The 18,637-nt window shown below is 39.4% G+C and overlaps 1 protein-coding gene across 2 annotated transcripts in view; it reads right to left on the bottom strand.

The window, feature by feature from the left end:
* The window catches only part of npepps (aminopeptidase puromycin sensitive), a 221,343-nt gene that overhangs the window by 6,644 nt on the left and 196,062 nt on the right, over positions 1–18,637 (bottom strand). Inside the window, exons 19-22 of one of the 2 annotated variants that reach the window (XR_011955143.1) lie at positions 12,584–12,640; positions 9,007–9,114; positions 7,295–7,430; positions 4,723–4,873 (exon numbers count right to left, since the gene is read on the bottom strand). Coding sequence is in view for 1 of the 2 variants with exons in the window: in XM_072561298.1 (XP_072417399.1) it covers positions 4,718–4,873; positions 9,007–9,114; positions 12,584–12,640 (321 nt within the window). In the remaining variant the exon portion in view is untranslated. Of the gene's footprint in view, positions 1–4,717; positions 4,874–7,294; positions 7,431–9,006; positions 9,115–12,583; positions 12,641–18,637 lie in introns of those variants that run through there. The other variant, XM_072561298.1, reaches the window with a different exon arrangement.

The raw sequence follows: 18,637 nt of genomic DNA on the forward strand, positions 1-18,637 counted from the left end.
TCCTCCGGCATTTATAGTGGCTTGTCTCTACCGCTTCCAGTTGTCAGTTCCAGCTGTCCACTGCATTGGCCGGTATATTGGTCCAGGTCGATGTGTTTGTTGATAGAATCTGTGGATGAGTGCCATGCCTCTAGGAATTCCCTGGCTGTTCTCTATTTGGCTTGCCCTATAATAGTAGTGTTGTCCCAGTCGAATTAATGTTGCTTGTCATCTGCATGTGTGGCTACTACGGATAGCTGGTCGTGTCGTTTCGTGGCTAGTTGGTGTTCATGGATGCGGATCGTTAGCTGTCTTCTGTTTGTCCTATGTCGTGTTTTGTAATATACCGGCCACTGCAGCGGACAGCTGGAACTGACAACCGGAAGCGGCAGAGACAGGCCACTATAAATGCCGGAGGAAACATCACAGAAGCGCTTCACAGGAGGCTCCCAAGCACTGAGGATGTCACCGAGACAGGGGACGAAACGTTTGCAACACAAATTCCCAGCTCGGCGAACAGAACCACAACAATCCTTTCTCAACCACTCCCTCACCTCCACCTTTGATAATCTTGTTACTAACAAAAGATTTAACTGTCTCTTATCCAGGAAGATGGTATAGTTGCCATCTTTATTCCCTTAGGTATAGCATAATCACCACACAATGATCAGATCTGACTGCAGCATATTAAGCACTATCTCACTTTTTTGTAATGTTCATCCAAGAACACTTAAGTTGCTACATCTCTTACCCTTTGCTCATGCCCCCATTTTACCTGCTTCCACTGACAGCTGTGCTTTTGACTGCTCCCTAGAAATCCTTCTTTAAACCTTTCTTCTCTATTTTCAGAATCTCCTTAAAGCCTATCACTTTGACAAAGCTTGTGGTTACAACACCTAATATCTTATTTTGATTCAGTACTTTTTAAGAATTACACATCTGTGAAGTGCCTTGTGATGTTTCTCCTCGTCAAGAAATGCTGGAGATCACAGCGGGTCAGACAGCATCCATGCAGAGAGAGCAAGCAAGCTAACATTGAGTCTAAATGACTCTTCACAAAGACACTGACGAACAGTCAGATAGAATTGAAACATTAGCTTGCTCTGTCTCCACAGATGCTGTCTGACCCCTTGTGATCTCCAGCATTTGTTGTCTTCAGTAGATTACAGCATCTGCAGTAATTTGCTCCTATTTGTTGTTTGTCAATATTGCTTTACAAATGCAGCTCGTTGTTTAGGAGTGCTCCTAGGTTTCTTCTGATGTGTTGTCCAATTGCAGTATATTCCCTGGAGAAAATGATGACCCCAGTCAACTCTCTCCATCAAGGCGACATAGTAGCTCAGTGGTTAGCAGTGCTACCTCACGGTGCCAGGGACCCAGGTTTGATTCCACGCTTGGGTGACTGTGTGGAGTTTGCACATTCTCATCGTGCCTGCGTTGCTTTCCTCTGTGTGTGCCGGTTTTCTCCCACAGTTCAAAGGCATGCAGGTTGGGTGGGTTGGCAATGCTAACTTGCCCATGGTGTTCAGGATTGTGCGGGCTCGGTGGGTTAGCCATGTGAAATGCAGGGTTACAGGGACAGGGTAGGTCTGGGTGGAATGCTCTTTGGAGGGTCGGTGTGGACTTGATGGGTCAATGGGGTTCTAAGATTTTAAGACTCTCAACTCTACGGGGCAGTATACTGCTTGACTGTTCATCTAAAATCAAAACTCAAATGAAAATAAATTCTAAATGTCATCATCCACACCATATCCTATCCATCTATGTCTCTTTAAAAATATTTTTTCATAGGATATGGTTTTAATAATTTTCCACCACAGGAAGATTAGAAAAATTAAAGCACACAGAATAGGAAGTAGCGTACTGGCATGTATTAACGACTGGTCAACAGACATAAAACAGAATAGAAATAAATAGGTCATTCTTGCGTTGGCTGGCTGTGATGAATGGAGTAGAGTCATATGTACAGCATGGAAGCAGGCCATGATGACCAGATATCCCAACCCAATCTAGTCCAACCTGCCAACACCCGGGCCCATATCCCTCCAAACTCTTCCTATTCATATACCCATCCTTTTAAAATGTTGCAATTGTACCAGCCTCCACCACTTCCTCTGGCAGCTCATTCCATACACGTACCACCCTCTGTGAAAACGTTGCCCCTTAGGTCTCTTTTGTATCTTTCACCTCTCACCCTAAACCTTTGCCCTCTAGTTCTGGACTCCCCGAACCCAGGGAAAAGACTTTGCCTATTTACCCTTTCCATGCCCCTCATAATTTTGTAAACCTCTATAAGGTCACCCCTCAGCCTCCGACGCTTAAGGGAAAACAGACCCAGCTTGTTCAGCCTCTCCCTATAGCTCAAATCCTCCAACCCTGGCAACATCCTTGTAAATCTTTTTTTGAACCCTTTCAAGTTTCACAACATCTTTACCGTAAGGATCAGCATTTGGGCCCCAGCTGTTCAGTATATAAATGATTTGGAAGTGGGGACCAAAATACATTACTTCCAAATTTGGGATGATACAAAGTTAACAGGAACTGTGTTGTAAAGAACGTACAAAAAGCTTCAGGAGGACTTCTACAGGCTTGGTGAATGGACAAAAAAAAACGGCAGACGGGATATAATGTATAAAATGTAAAGTTTTACACTTTAGTAGGAGAAACAGATGTGCAGAGCAATTCTTAAATAAGAGGTAGTTGGAAACTGTAGATGTACAAAGGGACCAAGATATCCTTGTTGAAAAATTACTGCAGGCTAACATGCAGATGCAGCAAGCTATTAGAAAGGTTAATGGAATATTAGCCTTTAACACAAGAGGATTTGAGCACAGGAGTAGTTAAGTCTTGCTTCAGTTGTATAGGAACTTGGTTAAGCTGAACCTGGAGTATTGTGTGCAATTTGGTGTCTATCTCATGAAACATATTATTGCTATCAACGGAGTGCAAATACTCACCACACTTGTTTATGGGGTGGTGGTACTGCCGTATGGAGAGAGATTGGGCAAACTGAGTCTGTATTTTCTAGAGTTTCGAAGTATGAGAGGTAATCTTATTGAAGCTTGTAGAGTACTTAAAAGGGTTAGACAAGGAAGATGGAAGTAAGAAGTTTCCCCTGGTTGGGGAGTCGAAAAATAGGGGGCACAATTAAAAAATAAGGGAGATGCAACTTGGGTCTGAGATGAGGAGAAACCTTTTACTCAGAGGGTTGTGAACCTTTGGAATTCTCTATTACAGTGGGCTAAGATGTTCAGTCTTTTAATATGTTTAAGACAGAGATTGATAAATTCCTGACCACCAGTGGCATACATGGCTTATTGGATTGGATAGAATGGGTAAAAGGCATCAAAATGATTGACCTGCCATGCTTGTGTTGGACTCCTATTTCTAAATTAAATTAAAAATCCTTGACTTAACCTAAAGAGTCTTCCAACTGTGCTGGCTGTGGCTATTTTTGTAACTTTCTCCATAGTCACATAGCCTGTGAGGTCTGATCTGCAATCCCTGCACTTTGCTCCATCAAAAGTAAGCAGTGCCTTCAGCAGTTCTGGCCCAACCCACCCAAACACCTTTTCAATGTCCATCATCCCCAGGAACTTACCCATAAGCAAACTCTGATCCATCTGCAAACAACATTGCCTTTCCTTAAACTGTATTAAGTGCCTCAGTACATTGCTTTATTTTCTGCTTCAAAGAACATTTGGAATGCTAGCTATTTGTAGGTACTATATGAATCTAGATCCATGCTCAACTCAATCAGTGTTAACTGTGTTGCTTTGTTTTTCTAATTTTTACTAAGAAAGACTGTAATGTTTAACTTTTTAAACTTTGATTTATATTTCTGCTTTGTATCAAGATACCTTTGTTCCTAAGTTGGCGCCGTAAGTTGGGACTCGTAAACTTTTCATTGTACTCATGTGAGCACGTGTGACAATAAACCTAATGCAACTACGGAAGCAGTGGCAGGGGCTAAGAAAGGGTGCAAGCTGGAGGAGGATTCCAACTGAATTCCATGAATTCTCAGACAGAAGATAATTCTCATGCTTGGGTAACCTGCTAGGGGACTTGCTCCCTGAAGGTGAGCAAAATAACCCATCATGCTGCCTGTCTGTTCACATATTCCTTGAGTTTTCTTTTTAATCTTGGGAGTCTGTATTGCATTGTAATATTAAATTATTCTGATGGAGCTTTTAAAAGAGAAAATTCCTTGAAATCATGACCAAAGAACTTGAGAAATCCTTGTAAAAGACATCTTGAATTCCCTGTTCCATCCGAGTTGATGAAATTCCAGACCGGTCTGTTCCTTTTCTGCTCAAGAAATATAAGACTATCTTGGCAGACAGTTCAATAATACCATGAATGGAAACACAAGTATTCCAATAATCTGCAGCAAGCTCAATTTGGGAATCTACATTTCAGCTATGTTTCACAGCTCTTATTATAGGACACTTGCAGCAGAAAGAAAAAGTAGAATAATGCTGCATATAGATTTATAATAGTTCAGGAATGGAACATGATAACTATCAAACTGCCATACTTGGATGTGGCAGGACATCATTTTAATTATCCTTCTCTATGAGGCCAGTTCTCCAATTCAATCACATTAAGTACACGACTCATCATTGTGAAGTGGTTTGAATAGCTAGATATTCCTGCTGAAGGAAGCAATATTGAGTCCTTGAATTGAAAGTAAAGGCATAATGGACTCAGGGCAGTTGAGAACATTTTCTGTGTTTACCTTGATTAATCGTGCTATTAAAAAGCCTCCTTGATAGCGATTGTACAGTTCTTCCCAGTTATCTTTTACAAATTTCCAGGCAGCTTTCCTACCCATTAAACTTCCACCTGATACGCCACCGAGTACAAAAACCGTGTCCTGGGGACGAACCTCTTCCTACAAGAACAACAAAAGTACTGTGGTCAACAAAAAAAATCTTTTTATTTTTGCAAACATTTTTCTTCCTTTGCTGTGCATCAGTTCCACGAAGGCTAAAACACTGTATGCAGAAATGAAACCAAACAATGTATTTATAGCTTATAGGCTTAAACACCTCTTCATTTTTTCAATTCCTTCACTAAAGGTAATGACTTTTGCTGAGGTATGGTCCTCATAACCTACAGTAGGCTGGTGTAACCTTATCCAGTGAGCCACTTGTCCCTGTCTAGACAATAATTGGTGGCGGTTCGTTCAGTTGTAGTGTGATATCATTGCTGATGGTATTCAGCCAATATCTACAGACTTTGCAGCAATACACACTACGGCAGCAGCCAGCGTCACCAGAGGGAAAAAGTGGGTAACACAAGTGGCTTTCCCATTTAATTCGTCTTCCCTATTTTGGAGGACTCTGGTCCCTCAAAGCTGCTTTTCCTGAAAATGAGCCAATCAACACATAAACAGGGCTCGTTAACTAGATCTCCTTCACATGGTTTGACAGTGCGTTAACCACCAAGTATCAGGGTGCATTGACTTCCAATTTTACTTCATTACTTTCAGGATCAGAAATAAACACGAAACACAGGACACGTGCTTAAACTTGTCCATCTGTCTGGTAGCTATAAAGAATAAAAGTTAGGACATATTGCATGAAGACGAGAATTTGTTTTCTATGTGGTCGGGGAGTTGGTGATCGAGAAAGGGGGAGCAAAGAAAGAATGATAGTTGCCTTCATGCTGATTGTCTCCCAGCTTTCCTCTCTGACTCAACCAGCACTTAGCTTAAAAGCAGAAGAACAAAGACAGAACCATTGGTTCAAGGCAAGAAATGTTTAACTTTCTTATACAATGTTCAAGACCTTTTGTAAAACCAATTCCTTGGGGTTTGAATTCTGCTATGTTTTTAGTTTCTGTGAAGAAAGAACATAATATGCAAGATTTTGCTAATCCCCATAATCAGGACCAGTGCTTTACAATGTAAAAACAGTTCAAATTCCACTGTTATTGCTTAGAGTTGTTTTCGGTATCTGAAATTCTGAATATTTCTCTGCAACAATTAAGAAAAACCAGTAGCTTTGCCCACATGCTGAACATCACCCAAGTTAAAACAAAAGATTTGAAGTGGGTTAGGTAACACTTCACTTAGTTTTCAAAATCCTGTAGATGTAAAAAGGAAAGAGACTGTGGGAAGTAGTGGAGGCGAATAGTATAGATGCATTTAAGGGAAAACTAGACACATGAGGCAGAAAGAAATAGTAGGTTATATTGATAGAATTAGCTAAAAGGAGGTAGGCTTGCATGGAGCTTAAATGACAAATAGATCATTTGGGCAAAATGGCTTATTCTTCTGCAAAGTATCTGTAATTCCACCTAAGTAAGAATTTCTACAGCTTTCAATCTTATCGAAGTCGTCAGGTCCATAACTACCAATTCAAACCTTGTCAATCTTCAGTGGCTTGCATTTATGCAATCAGACCTTGGATCAAGCAGGGTTCAGGTTGCAGTGGATAATTAAACTAGGACGTATAGAAATAATTTAATCACCTTAGAGAAGTCAAAAATTCTGTAGGAAACTGGCTTGGGTAAGGCAAATGCACTATAAATGTGGGTTTCAAAGTTTATAAATGAACAAGTTGGCAGGAAATGTAAGTAGAGGCAAATCCATGAAAATTTGGAGGCTACACCTTTTAAGAACAATAGGGATCCAATTAGCAAGGTGCAAATGGGAAAGTATTACAGGTAGGGGAACAAAGGGGAACCAGGCACTATATGCAAAACTTTTGGTGTACAAGCAACATTGCCTATTAAATTGTTTCAAGATAATGATGCTTTATGTTAGTGATGAAAAGTTATAGTGAAAATGACAAGTAAAACGTGATAACAAACGTGACTTCAATACATTACAGATATAAATCTACATATATACATCCACTAAGTCTCTGTGCATGCAAAGATAAGCATAAAATCAAATATAATTTTCAAGCAGCAGCAGTAAGGGCAGGTAAGCTCATGCAGCAGGGCAGTGGTCTCAGTTGTTCTAGTTTGTACACTGACTGCACTGGGCAGAAGAATCCATTACCATTTACCAGGGGCAGGAAGCTATAGTTAACTGATCTACCTTAACTTAAAACCCACTATTTAAGCTGTCAATATGGCAAACAAGGGCTAAATCTCTAGGGCATTTTTTTTTGCACAATACAGCTGCAAATGAAAACAGACTATAAATCCCACTGAAGTCCAGCTTAATGAAAAGAACAGAATGTACCATGTACAGTAAAGTTTTTCCAGCATGTTTATACTAATGTAACTAAGAAAGTAAAACACAAATTTGAAGGTTATTGCATCAGTCAAGTTTCCAACAACACTTTTTTCTTTGATTTACTCTTTTCAAAGCGTAGTCTGCTCACACCCCCTATAAGCGCATCTCCTGTTAGTGGATCATCTCATCTCGGTGGTTCATTCATGGAGAATACCGTGGCTGAGAATGTCGCGCCCTCCCAGCTGGTGGTGAGCAGATCCTGCAGGGAAAAAGAGTGACAGAAAACCTGTGGTTTAGGCCCCTGAGCAGACCAGCCAGTTAGAAGAGTGCGCATCAGGGGAAATGGCACAGACATGGGTCTGACAGTTATTACAAGGGAAGTTTTTGGTGGATTTGGAAGCTTGGGTTATTTTCTATTCCTAAACATCCTGAAAAGGGAGTCTGAAACCAACACATTTCTCTAAGTAAGTTCAAAAATATTCCTCAACAATGGCAGGATTGAACGTTCCATGGGGCACTTCAGCTTAGTATGTGCTCAGAGAAATGCAGCACAGAAACCAACTGGTAACTTTTAAGTTTAAATTTAACAGAATATTTCCTGATGCTAGATTATTGGGGTAATTTCAAGCTTAATATTAACAACTATGATAAAGTTCAAGTGAAATTACATCAGCAATATAACTGTATATTATCAAAGTAGTACTTGCAATTAGCACTAATTTCTGATCTTGAGTTTTCATTCTTAAGGACCCATATCAATAAGATGTTAGAAACTTCCTGCTGCTTAGATAGGTGGGACAGGAGGGGGACCATGATGGGGAAAAGTTTAAGTTGTCAGCTATGCTAATCACTGCTAGCATCTATAAACTAAGCCCTTTTCTCAAAGTTGGTATGCGCTAGTTTGAAAGGTGGGAAGAGGAATGCTAATACAAGTTTAGTTCTTTTCACCATTTTCATTTACAAGTAGCCATGAGCATTTCTTAGTTAAAGCGTTGATAAACTTGACTTTACACCCAACAATTGGTTAAATAACAAACAACGATGGTTGTAGGTGGTTTCATGAGTGGCTCAAATCAGGACTAGGTCTTGTATTGTCTGTGGTGCCATACTTGTTCTTTTGGAACTTGATGTAATGATTCTGCAAATAAAAAGTGGGATAGAGGTTGGAGAAGTGTCTATGTACAGTGATGTCCTCTATCAAAGAAGTGTGCAGTTTTGAGATCCATGTATAGAAAAACGGAAAGAGGAAGGACAGGAATTAATGATGGTTTACTAATTAAACTTTATGAATGGGTAAATCCCCTTGTATCAGTGCCACATCTCAGTAAAGTTCAAATGAGACATTCATTATGCTTGCGGCAGAGATTCTGCTGAGCTGATTGAGAGAATGAAGGAAAAGCAACAAAAGGATCAGGCACTACAAATCGAATAATTCATTTCTAAAGATATAAAAACAATCCTTGAACTGCCAAAAGATAACACGTGAATTAAAATTAAAATTTTCACTTTAAAATGAATATTAAGTACTGGAGATAGTCATAAAATAAGACTAGCACACAGCCCAGTGAAGGAAGTACTAACTGTGAAGGTATTTGTTTTCAGATATGACGGTATTTGTGGGAAGTTGTTACAAGTTACACAATGAAGTCCTGAAGGGTTGTCTTAAGCAAGTGAATTTCATTTGACAGAAACGCATGCAGGTAGGGGAGAGATGAAGATCTTCCTGTGACCTTTCCATTGTGCACTTTAGTCTGACTTGCAATTAAATGCACAACAGGAAACTGCAATGGAAGTAACCTGGGCAATCATGTGGTGGATAGTAAGAAGTAACATACCGACATAGCAAAGGTCAAAACCTTCTGAATGAGGTCAGGGTGAGAGATAGCACCCAATAACCTTTCAATTCGGACCTTCTCTTCTTGTAGATCTGCTTGATTATGTAGCTGTAAAAAGGAAGGGAGTTTGATCAGCCTAAATAGCCTTTGAAAACATGCATTTAATTACATTCTATGCAATTTCCTGTCACCAAATGGATTTTTGTTCATGTAGTCATCTTCAACATGTGACCAAGAACCAACATGAGATTTTTGATTTTCCACCTCATTTTCAAATTTGTCCTCTATAATCACCATCCAAGATACTGACATTTAGAATCACTGATTGTACTACTCAGGTTGTGGCTATTTGACACTGCAACTGTCTCAATTCTCAAATAGCCATCTCTAACTTCAATTGCCTGACCTTACCACCCACTTTATTAAATTTTCCTTTTTCAAGTATTTACCCACTTTCCTTTGAAAACTATCACATATTATGCATCTATCACTATTTCTCATATCAAATCTATGTGCTAATAATCTTTTGAGCAAGAAAATTTTCTCTGACTTCTTCCTTTGTTCTTTTGATGACATTATTATGCCTTCTAGTTACCAATTCACCAAACAGTGGATATAGCTCTTTCTGATTTAGTTTACTGAATCTCCATCTTGATTACTCCCATCACATCATCTCTTAACTTTCCCTGTTCAAGTCGAAAAAATAATCAATTTACTTATCTCACCATACTAACTGATGGAAGCTCGAGGCTTTTTTTTGAGGTGAGACAGTAATTTCTGTACTCAGTCCTCGGCTCACACCAAGCATCAGTGATAACAATTTTGGTTGGTCATGATTCTAAAATTCACAATGCCTTATTTAATGCCAGTCTTGGTTCAGGGCAACATTATAACTTAATCAAAACCTTGTGAGTTCAGACTCTACTCCAGAATTGAACATAAAATGCAGGTTAATACTTGTGACCTGCTGAGAGAGCCATTCACATTTGAAGGCCCCATTTTACAAATTAAACATTAGACATGGCCAACCTGAAATGGACAATGACAATACTTCAAAAAGAAAGGAGGAGAAATCTCTCGAATGGAACAGCCAATATTTATCACTCAATAAAAAACATTAAAACACATAGGGCCATTTATCTCACTGCTGTTTATGGGCAATTGTACTGCACAGATCAGATTCTACTATAAAATAGCAACTGTACATCAAAACATTGTGACGGATTGGAAGAGTTCTTAAGAACTTGACAAATATTTTATAAACACAAGCTCATCCTCATTAGACATTGAGGCTATGAAAGATACTTTGCAGTACAGAATACAATAACAAAAGCATTTTTCTTCCTGAAGGATTGTTCCAGAATTCTAACTTTTCTCTCTACAAATTCTGATTGATCTCCCCTTATGCCACCCTTCTCCACACGCCATACATATGGTGTGTCTGTCAAAGTTAGATCATTTGAGCTGCACAGGCACTCTGTAATAACAACCATGTCCTATGGGTGGCACTATCACCCTGTATACCTTCAGGTAGTCAGAAAATATGTAGCAGTTTTGCATGGAGCATACGTGCAAACACCAAACGCTTTAAAAATGAACTAGGAGAAAGTGAGGACTGCAGATGCTGGAGATCAGAGCTGAAAATGTGTTGCTGGAAAAGCGCAGGAGGTCAGGCAGCATTCCAAGGAGCAGGAGAATCGACGTTTCGGGCATGAGCCCTTCTTCAGGAATGAGGAAAGTGTGCCAAGCAGGCTAAGATAAAAGGTAGGGAGGAGGGGCATTGGAAAGGGGATGAACTCAGATTTTTCCAGTTTCCTCATTTCCTCTCCCCCCCACCTTGTCTCAGTCCCAACCCTTGAACTCAGCACCACCTTCCTAACCTGCAATCTTCTTCCTGAACTCTCCGCACCCACCTCCACTCCAGCCTATCACCCTCACCTTAACCTCCTTCCACCTATCGCATTTCCAATGCCCCTCCCCCAAGTCCCTCCTCCCTACCTTTTATCTTAGCCTGCTTGGCACACTTTCCTCATTCCTGAAGAAGGGCTCATGCCCGAAATGTTGATTCTCCTGCTCCTTGGATGCTGCCTGACCTGCTGCGCTTTTCCAGCAACACATTTTCAGCTTTAAAAATGAATACAGGTTTCCAACCATTTATATAAAATGGAACCATGCATGCAATGGTCAAGAAGTTTTTCGTCCTTGTGTACCTGTAAAATATATGATCCCTGACTTTGGTCTTGATGTTATTTGATCAGTGAGTTTCAATTTCCAATTCAGAATTAGCATCGAGCTCTTCTATTTCAATGAGAATCTCTACAAAGTCTTCCTTTGTATATCTTTCAGGATGGAAGCTGAAAAGTCCACTTTCAGGAAACGTCTTTGGAAACACTAAGTCTGAGGGATGACCTTATAGAGGTTTATAAAATCACAAGGGGCATAGATAGGGCGAATAGCCAAGGTCTTTTTCCTAGAATGGGGGAGTAAAAAAAAAACTAGAGGGCATTAGTTTAAGCAGAGCGGGGAAAGATTTTAAAATGGCAGGAGGGATAACTGTTTAACACAGAGGGTGGTGTCTGTATGGAATGAGCTTCTAGAGGAAGTGGAGGAGGTGGATACAATTCCAACATTTAAGAGGTACTTGGGTGCATATATGAATAGGAAGGGCTTACAGGGATGTATGCCAAATGCTGGCACATGGGACTAGGCCAGATTGGGATGTTTGGTTGGCGCAGACAAGTTGGACCAAAGGGTCTATTTCTGTGCTGTGCAACCCTATCAATTTAAGTCCTAATTTATTTTATAATTATACAGAATGGTTATTAACAACAAGTGGTAAAGGTTTTTGCAGCAATGGAATTTTACATCACAACGACACCTGATATTTATGTGATAAAGCAAACACAGTGGCCTTAACTACTTCAGTTACAATCTATTCCCAGCAGTTAGGCAGTCTCAATTAAGACGGCAGCTAGGCTGTAAGTGACCAGATTCTGCAGGAAGAACTTTGGAATGAAAACTTATAGCTAGACAAATTCAACAAGAGCTACAACTGAAAGTTAAAAAGGGACACCATTTCACCTTTTCGACAAGACCACACAAAACTTTAAATGAATCCTAGAACTAAAAGTTCACTGAAAACATTTTAACTTCAAAAGATCATTCCCAACTTCCTTCCTTTGTTTAAAACATCAACTCCATTACAGGTTGTGACCCAGGATCAAGTCCCATCTGCTCCAATAGTGTATCACAAAAGCCCTGAACAGGGAGATTAAAACTATATCCTAACCTTCCAGTGAGAACCACTGGACAGTGATCAGTGACCTAAACCATCGTCAATACTCCTCTTAGGCACTTCAGGCACTGCTGGCTGTTTCTAATGCTGATCTGATTAAGGTTAATTAGCTCAGCATAAAATGTGAATCCTAAGAGGGATCTTCCAGCTCTGTATTGCTTTGGAGAAAACTGTGACTTGTCATCGCTATCTTTTTTCAGTTTACAGCTATACTAAAATGCTAAAAGAGAAAACTAATTATAAAATTTGGATAACATTTTAGGTATAGAAGCAGCCACTTACCTTTAACATTGTATCTAGCGTTGTAGAGTCTCCATGTTTCAGAACTGTTAAATATACCTGAGGAGAAAACAGAAAACAGATGATTTCCAGTTGGAACAAATACAAGTTCTCCTTATTGTTTGAAAAGGACACAATCATAACTACTTTCTATTTAGTGTGGAACCTTGATTATTAGCCATAACAAAGGGACTCCCTGGTAGATTTTTGAATAGCAGGGATTCCAAAGCCCCGGTTGCAGAATACAGTTCTAACAGATCAGACAGCACTGTAAATTTCAGGCAGAGCTAAGCACATATAAACACAAGTTGTTTGTAACAAAGAATTAGTGAGTTTTGCACTGGTGAAGTAAAAGTACATTTGAAAGGGTAAACTATATATTAAACATTACTCCATTGGCTGTAAAGTGCTTTGGCACTACATAAATGCAAGTTTGTTTTTCCCCCCAAGACTTTTGTTCAGATATTGAAATAGATGATCAAAGATGGTTGAAAGGATTTAAGTAAAACTGCAGAACTTGGTTAAGAATGCTTTTATTTTATCAGATTGCAGAATTTGAGATGTATCCCACATGTCGTGAAATGCTTTGCAGCTATGTTACAGTCTGAGAAATCTGAATTTTAACTTTGTCTTTTCAAATTTGTCCATGGCCATATGCATCATCATCTTTACAGTCTCCTCCAGCTTCAAAAGGGATCGATCATTTAAAGCTGAGAGCTGTGAATATTTGGAATCTTTTCTCACAGACCGTTGTAGAAACTCAAATGTTAACCACATCAGGCTGAAAAGATTAATTTTTTGGTTTTTCAGGGAAACAGATGGGTTGGAAATTGGGAAAGTGGAATGAGATAAAACATCAGCCGCAATCGTATTGAAGGTGCAGCAGGCTCACAGATAGCATCATAAAGCACAGAACCAGACCCTTTAGTTCAATTCATCCACATTGACCAGACATTCCAATCTGACCTAGTCCCATTTGCCAGCATTTGGCCCATAACCCACAAAACCCCTCCTATTCATATACCTATCCAGATGCCTTTTAAATGTTGTAATTGTACTAGCCTCCACCACTTCCTCTGGCAGCTCATTCTATACAAGCACTACCCTCTACATGAAAAATTTACCCTTCAGGTCCCTTTTAAATCTTTACCCTCTCACCTATACACTCTTGTTTTGGACTGCTCCACCCTAGGAAAAAGACTTTGGCTATTCACCCTTTTCATGCCCCTCATGATTTTATAAACCTCTATAATGTCATGTGTCAGTCTCCAACACTGCAGTGAAATAAGCTCCAGCCTGATCCACCTCCCTCATAGCTCAAACACTCCAGTCCTGGCAACATCCTTGTAAATCTTTTCTGCACCATCTCAGGTTTAACAACACCCTTCCTATAGAAGAGTGACCAGAATTGTACATAGTATTCTAAAAGGTGGCCACACCAATGTCTTGTACAACCGTAAAATAATATCCCAGCTCCTATACTCAATGTTCTGACCAATGAAGGCATACACTTTCTTCACCACTGTCTTCCTGCAACTCCACTTTCAAGGAACTATGCATCTGCACTCCGAGCTCTCTTTGTTTGGCAACACTCCCCAGTTATGTCTGCTCCTATTTCTTCAGATTCCTCTAATTCTGGTCTTTTGAGCATCCTTGGTTTTAATCACTTCATCCTAGATGAATGTGGCTTCAGATGTCAAAGTCCAAAGTTTGTGGGCGGCACGGTAGCACAGTGGTTGGCACTGCTGCCTCACAGCACCTAAGATCGGGTTCAATTCCCACCTCAGGCGACTGACTGTCTGGAGTTTGCACGTTCTCCCTGTGTCTGCGTGGATTTCCTCCGGGTGCTCCCGTTCCCTCCCACAGTCCAAAGATGTGCAGGTTAGGTGAATTGGCCATGCTAAATTGCCCGTAGTGTTAGGTAAGGGGTACATGTAGGGGTATGGGTGGGTTGCGCTTCGGCGGGTCGCTGTGGACTTGTTGGGCCGAAGGGCCTGTTTCCACACTGTAATGTAATGTAATGTAATCTAATCTAATCCAAAACTTTGGAATTTTCTCTCTAAACCTCTTAGCTCCTTTAAAACTCTACTTAAAACTTACCTCCTTACTAAACATTTAACGTAACGTCTCCTAATGGGTGATCAAACCTACTTTGAACACACTCCTGGGATGTGCCTTGGGAGGTTTTACCATGTTATAAATGCAGGTTGTTCCAATTTATACTTGAAATTAAAAACTAATTTTAAATCAACTTCTTGTTGGGGTTATAAGATGGTGCTACATTTTGACATTAGAGAAAAACTATGAATAAATTTACAAACGTTTTTCTGAAAATAATATCATATCTTCTAATCATGACCTATATAGATCTAAATGAAAACTTAAACATTGCCATTCAGAATACTAGAAAAATTCATGTGACTTAGCATTGAAACAATTTTGTTGTTCGATAACTACTAGGCACAGCAATGACCTACATTCAAGAGGATTTAAGGCAAAGTTGATAATCTGAGAGATGAATAAGCCTTCAATAGTTTACTGTAATCTTTACTCATAATTAGAATAAAGAAAATACAATATATTAATAACAGGCATTGTGCACTGTGGTTCTCAATTTGAAGTATTTAATATTTAGACACTAACTGGCCTGCCTCTTTGAAAGCCCTTGTGGGGAATTGACCTAAAAGGATTCTGAGGTAAGCTAAAGGCTAAGAACAGAGATTGGTGCTTTTTGCAGATTCAAAGCTGCTTATCTACTCTGCTAAGAATATCAGAGTTAAGGAGAGAAAATGGGCACTTTCCTCTCTTCATAAATATTTTTAAAAAAATACCATTTAGCTCTGATGCGTTAATGGTTTATACAAATTAACATTTTGGGGGAAAACAATGAATACTTAAAAATGTTTTCTTTAGTTCTATACATACATTGTTTTGATCAGCCAGATAAAATCTGGATCAATTAACAAATTTGATACTATAAGCAAGTACTTAGTGTGAAGCTGATCCTGCATTGAGGTGGTACACAGTTGCCATCTATATCAACAGTTGCTGCTCACCCAAGACCCTGAATACAACTTATTATAATGATCACAACGAAAGTGTTTAAGAAAACAACTGAAGAAATGTTTCACATAGTTCATAACACTGGAACACAGGCTGTACCCCTCTGCAAGGTATCCATTAAAATAGTTTTTTCACTAATTATACAAAATGTTTGTAACATGGCATATCCAGCCATTCTGGCTAACCTCTCCACTGTTCCACAAATTGATAACACTTTAAGATAAAGATTTATCAATCTCCGTAAGATACCAGTAAATGCTGCAGATAATCCCTTCTCTAGGTTAGAGTTATGGGTTGCTCCTTGCCAACTACTTTCCTACTAGCATCCAACCAAATGAGTTAACCAAATGCTCCTCTGTTCAGGTCAATTGATACAAACTTGGTTGGGGGCAAAGAGAATAGAAGGAAAGATAATCACTGGTAAGTGATGCACCACTGTACAGAGAAAAGGAAAAAAACCCTCCTACCTGGAGGATTTTGATTTGCTATTATTCCCAAGTGCTAGACATGTTTCAATATGGTGCCCACATGCCCCTGACCATCAATGTCTGCAGGCTACCCAAGTACATGGGATACCCTCAACCTATCCTCCTCAATGTTCACCACTGATCCACTGGATTGTCATTAGTCACTGATTTTCTTTTCTTTCACCTCATGTCGTTTGTGATATTGCCATGACTATCCTTACACAGGTCAGCTGAATGTAATAAACATAATTGTTTACACAAGTTTTACAAAAAAGGATTCAAAGTTACACCTGAAATGTGCATTATTTTCTGAAGGTCATAAAAAGAACTATGCAGCTCAATGCCTCAGTTCAGTGCTACAACTAGCACTTTGGTGACCTTCAAACATTTGAATTCAGTCCCATTTATGATGATATAGGAATTGGTTGCTGCAGCAAGGCAAGAAAAAGAATGAATTTCAATTAAATATGACATGTCCAAAGCTCGTAAGTTAAAAAACCCTGTTCTAAAAGGCTACTGTGGGAATGAAATATCTATTGAGTTACACTTCCATCAAGAATGTAGTAGGCAACAAGAACATTCCTACACATCATATTACATTCCGACAGAATGATTTCTGGAGATCTGTCATATTGTGCTTCGACACCTCTCCCCAGAATACAGAGTACATTTCAGAGCACAGATGGCCACACCAGTAACTATTCCTTTGCAAGATTACAAGTGCATAGCTGCTTCCAATTTACATTTGTGATCAAGTTTCTTTCACAATCATAAGACACCCCAAGGTGCTTTACAGTCAATGAAACACTGTTGAAGTGTTATCTCTGTTATACAGCAGGAAAAACAAGATAGTTAATTTGTGCACAGCAGGATCCCATAAACATCACCATGATAATGACCAGATCATCTCTGTTGGTTAAGCATCGAAGCACTGGCCAGCACAACACTGCCTTCACAAGGACAATTAGGGATGGCAAAATAGTGCTGGCTGGCCAGCCAGCTACACCCACATCCCATGAGTGAATTTGAAAAAAGCACCAAGAAGAACACTCCTCCTCAGTTTCCAAATCGTGCTGTGAGATATTTTGTCTTCATTGGAGAGAGCAGATCCTCATTCACCATCCTCCACCCTCAACTGTGCAGCACTCTCTTTGATATGAGATGGCTTAGTGGTTAGTATTAGCCTCTGCTAAACCATCACTGATGGCTTCCATCCTGTGTGGTCAACCATTACATTTTTATAATAACCTTGCTGTTAGACACTGTCTCAACATATATTGGTAGTACTGCAGCATAAATATATTTTGCAACTCTTATTTGCTTGAATAAATGAAATTCACACAATCTAATCACAACTTCACCCTGATAGTCTGTGCAGATTACAGAATTAATACCATCAGCCTTTTTTTGTTTAATGAAGTGATACGGTTGTTTTATGGAGAGTAGGATTTAAGCAAGTATCCCTGGAATCTGTGGAGAAAGGATACCACACAGTGAAGGAGTAAAATATGGGCTTGGATTCACCATCAACAGTTACCATTAAAGCAGGGCCACACTGCATTAGTATGTGAGATAGGGCAGCAGAACAGAATAGAAGTGTTTGAAATTGTGAAGGTCACAAGGATATCTGGTGTACTAACTACTGTGTTAAAGATTTAGTTTAGTACATTGTCAGGGAGTTACAGGCAAGCTTTACTTTGCATCTATATTTAATCTGCACTTCAAACAAAGCTGAAGCAAACGGTTCCTTTCTCCAAACTGAATTCCCACCTTGACAACAAAGCATTACCAGAAAACTTTTTCTGTAACAAGTAACCAACCACTATAACCTACAGGAATTGCACTATTAAATATGTCAATGCAGTCCTGTGGAAAATGGTACTTATTAGACAAGGCACTACTTTTTCTTTCTAAAAATGTGGGTGTTGCAACTCAAAATTGAATCATTTTCATTTACAATGCACTGAACAAATACCTGCTTAGAAGGAACTCCCAAAACTCCCTTGGGAAAGATACAGCAGGGGGCAAAGAAAAGAGGTTTTTAGTGAATTCAGCTGAATTTTGCACATTCTTTCATTAAATTGTTACCACGTTGATAGGAAACCATCAATACTAATTGGGAATAACAGGACAGAATCTTGTTGAAATTTTCTGATTCTTTTCTACAACAGTGCAAGAAATGACATAGCAATACATAATGTACTGTAATGGTGGAAGATCAGGAAAGGTAAAATAAAATGCTTCCCTGATGAGAACTGGAGTGCTTCATTTCTGATTCACCTCGTATTCACCTTAAAGTGATGCAAACTTTAATCCCTTGAAACACAAATGGGCCCAACTCATTTTCTGCAATACTGCAGACAGACCTAACTAGGCTCTATCAAGACACTACTCTTGATAATTATCCTGGTGCATGCTTTTCTGACTCTTTATTAAGGTAATCAGTTTATTGAATCCTCTCTGTATCATATATTCTGAATATAAAAGTTTCTTATGAGCAAAAACTTAGTTCTATAAGCTTCCACTA

Source organism: Chiloscyllium punctatum, chromosome 42, assembly GCF_047496795.1.
Source record: "Chiloscyllium punctatum isolate Juve2018m chromosome 42, sChiPun1.3, whole genome shotgun sequence".
Taxonomy (NCBI): domain Eukaryota; kingdom Metazoa; phylum Chordata; class Chondrichthyes; order Orectolobiformes; family Hemiscylliidae; genus Chiloscyllium; species Chiloscyllium punctatum.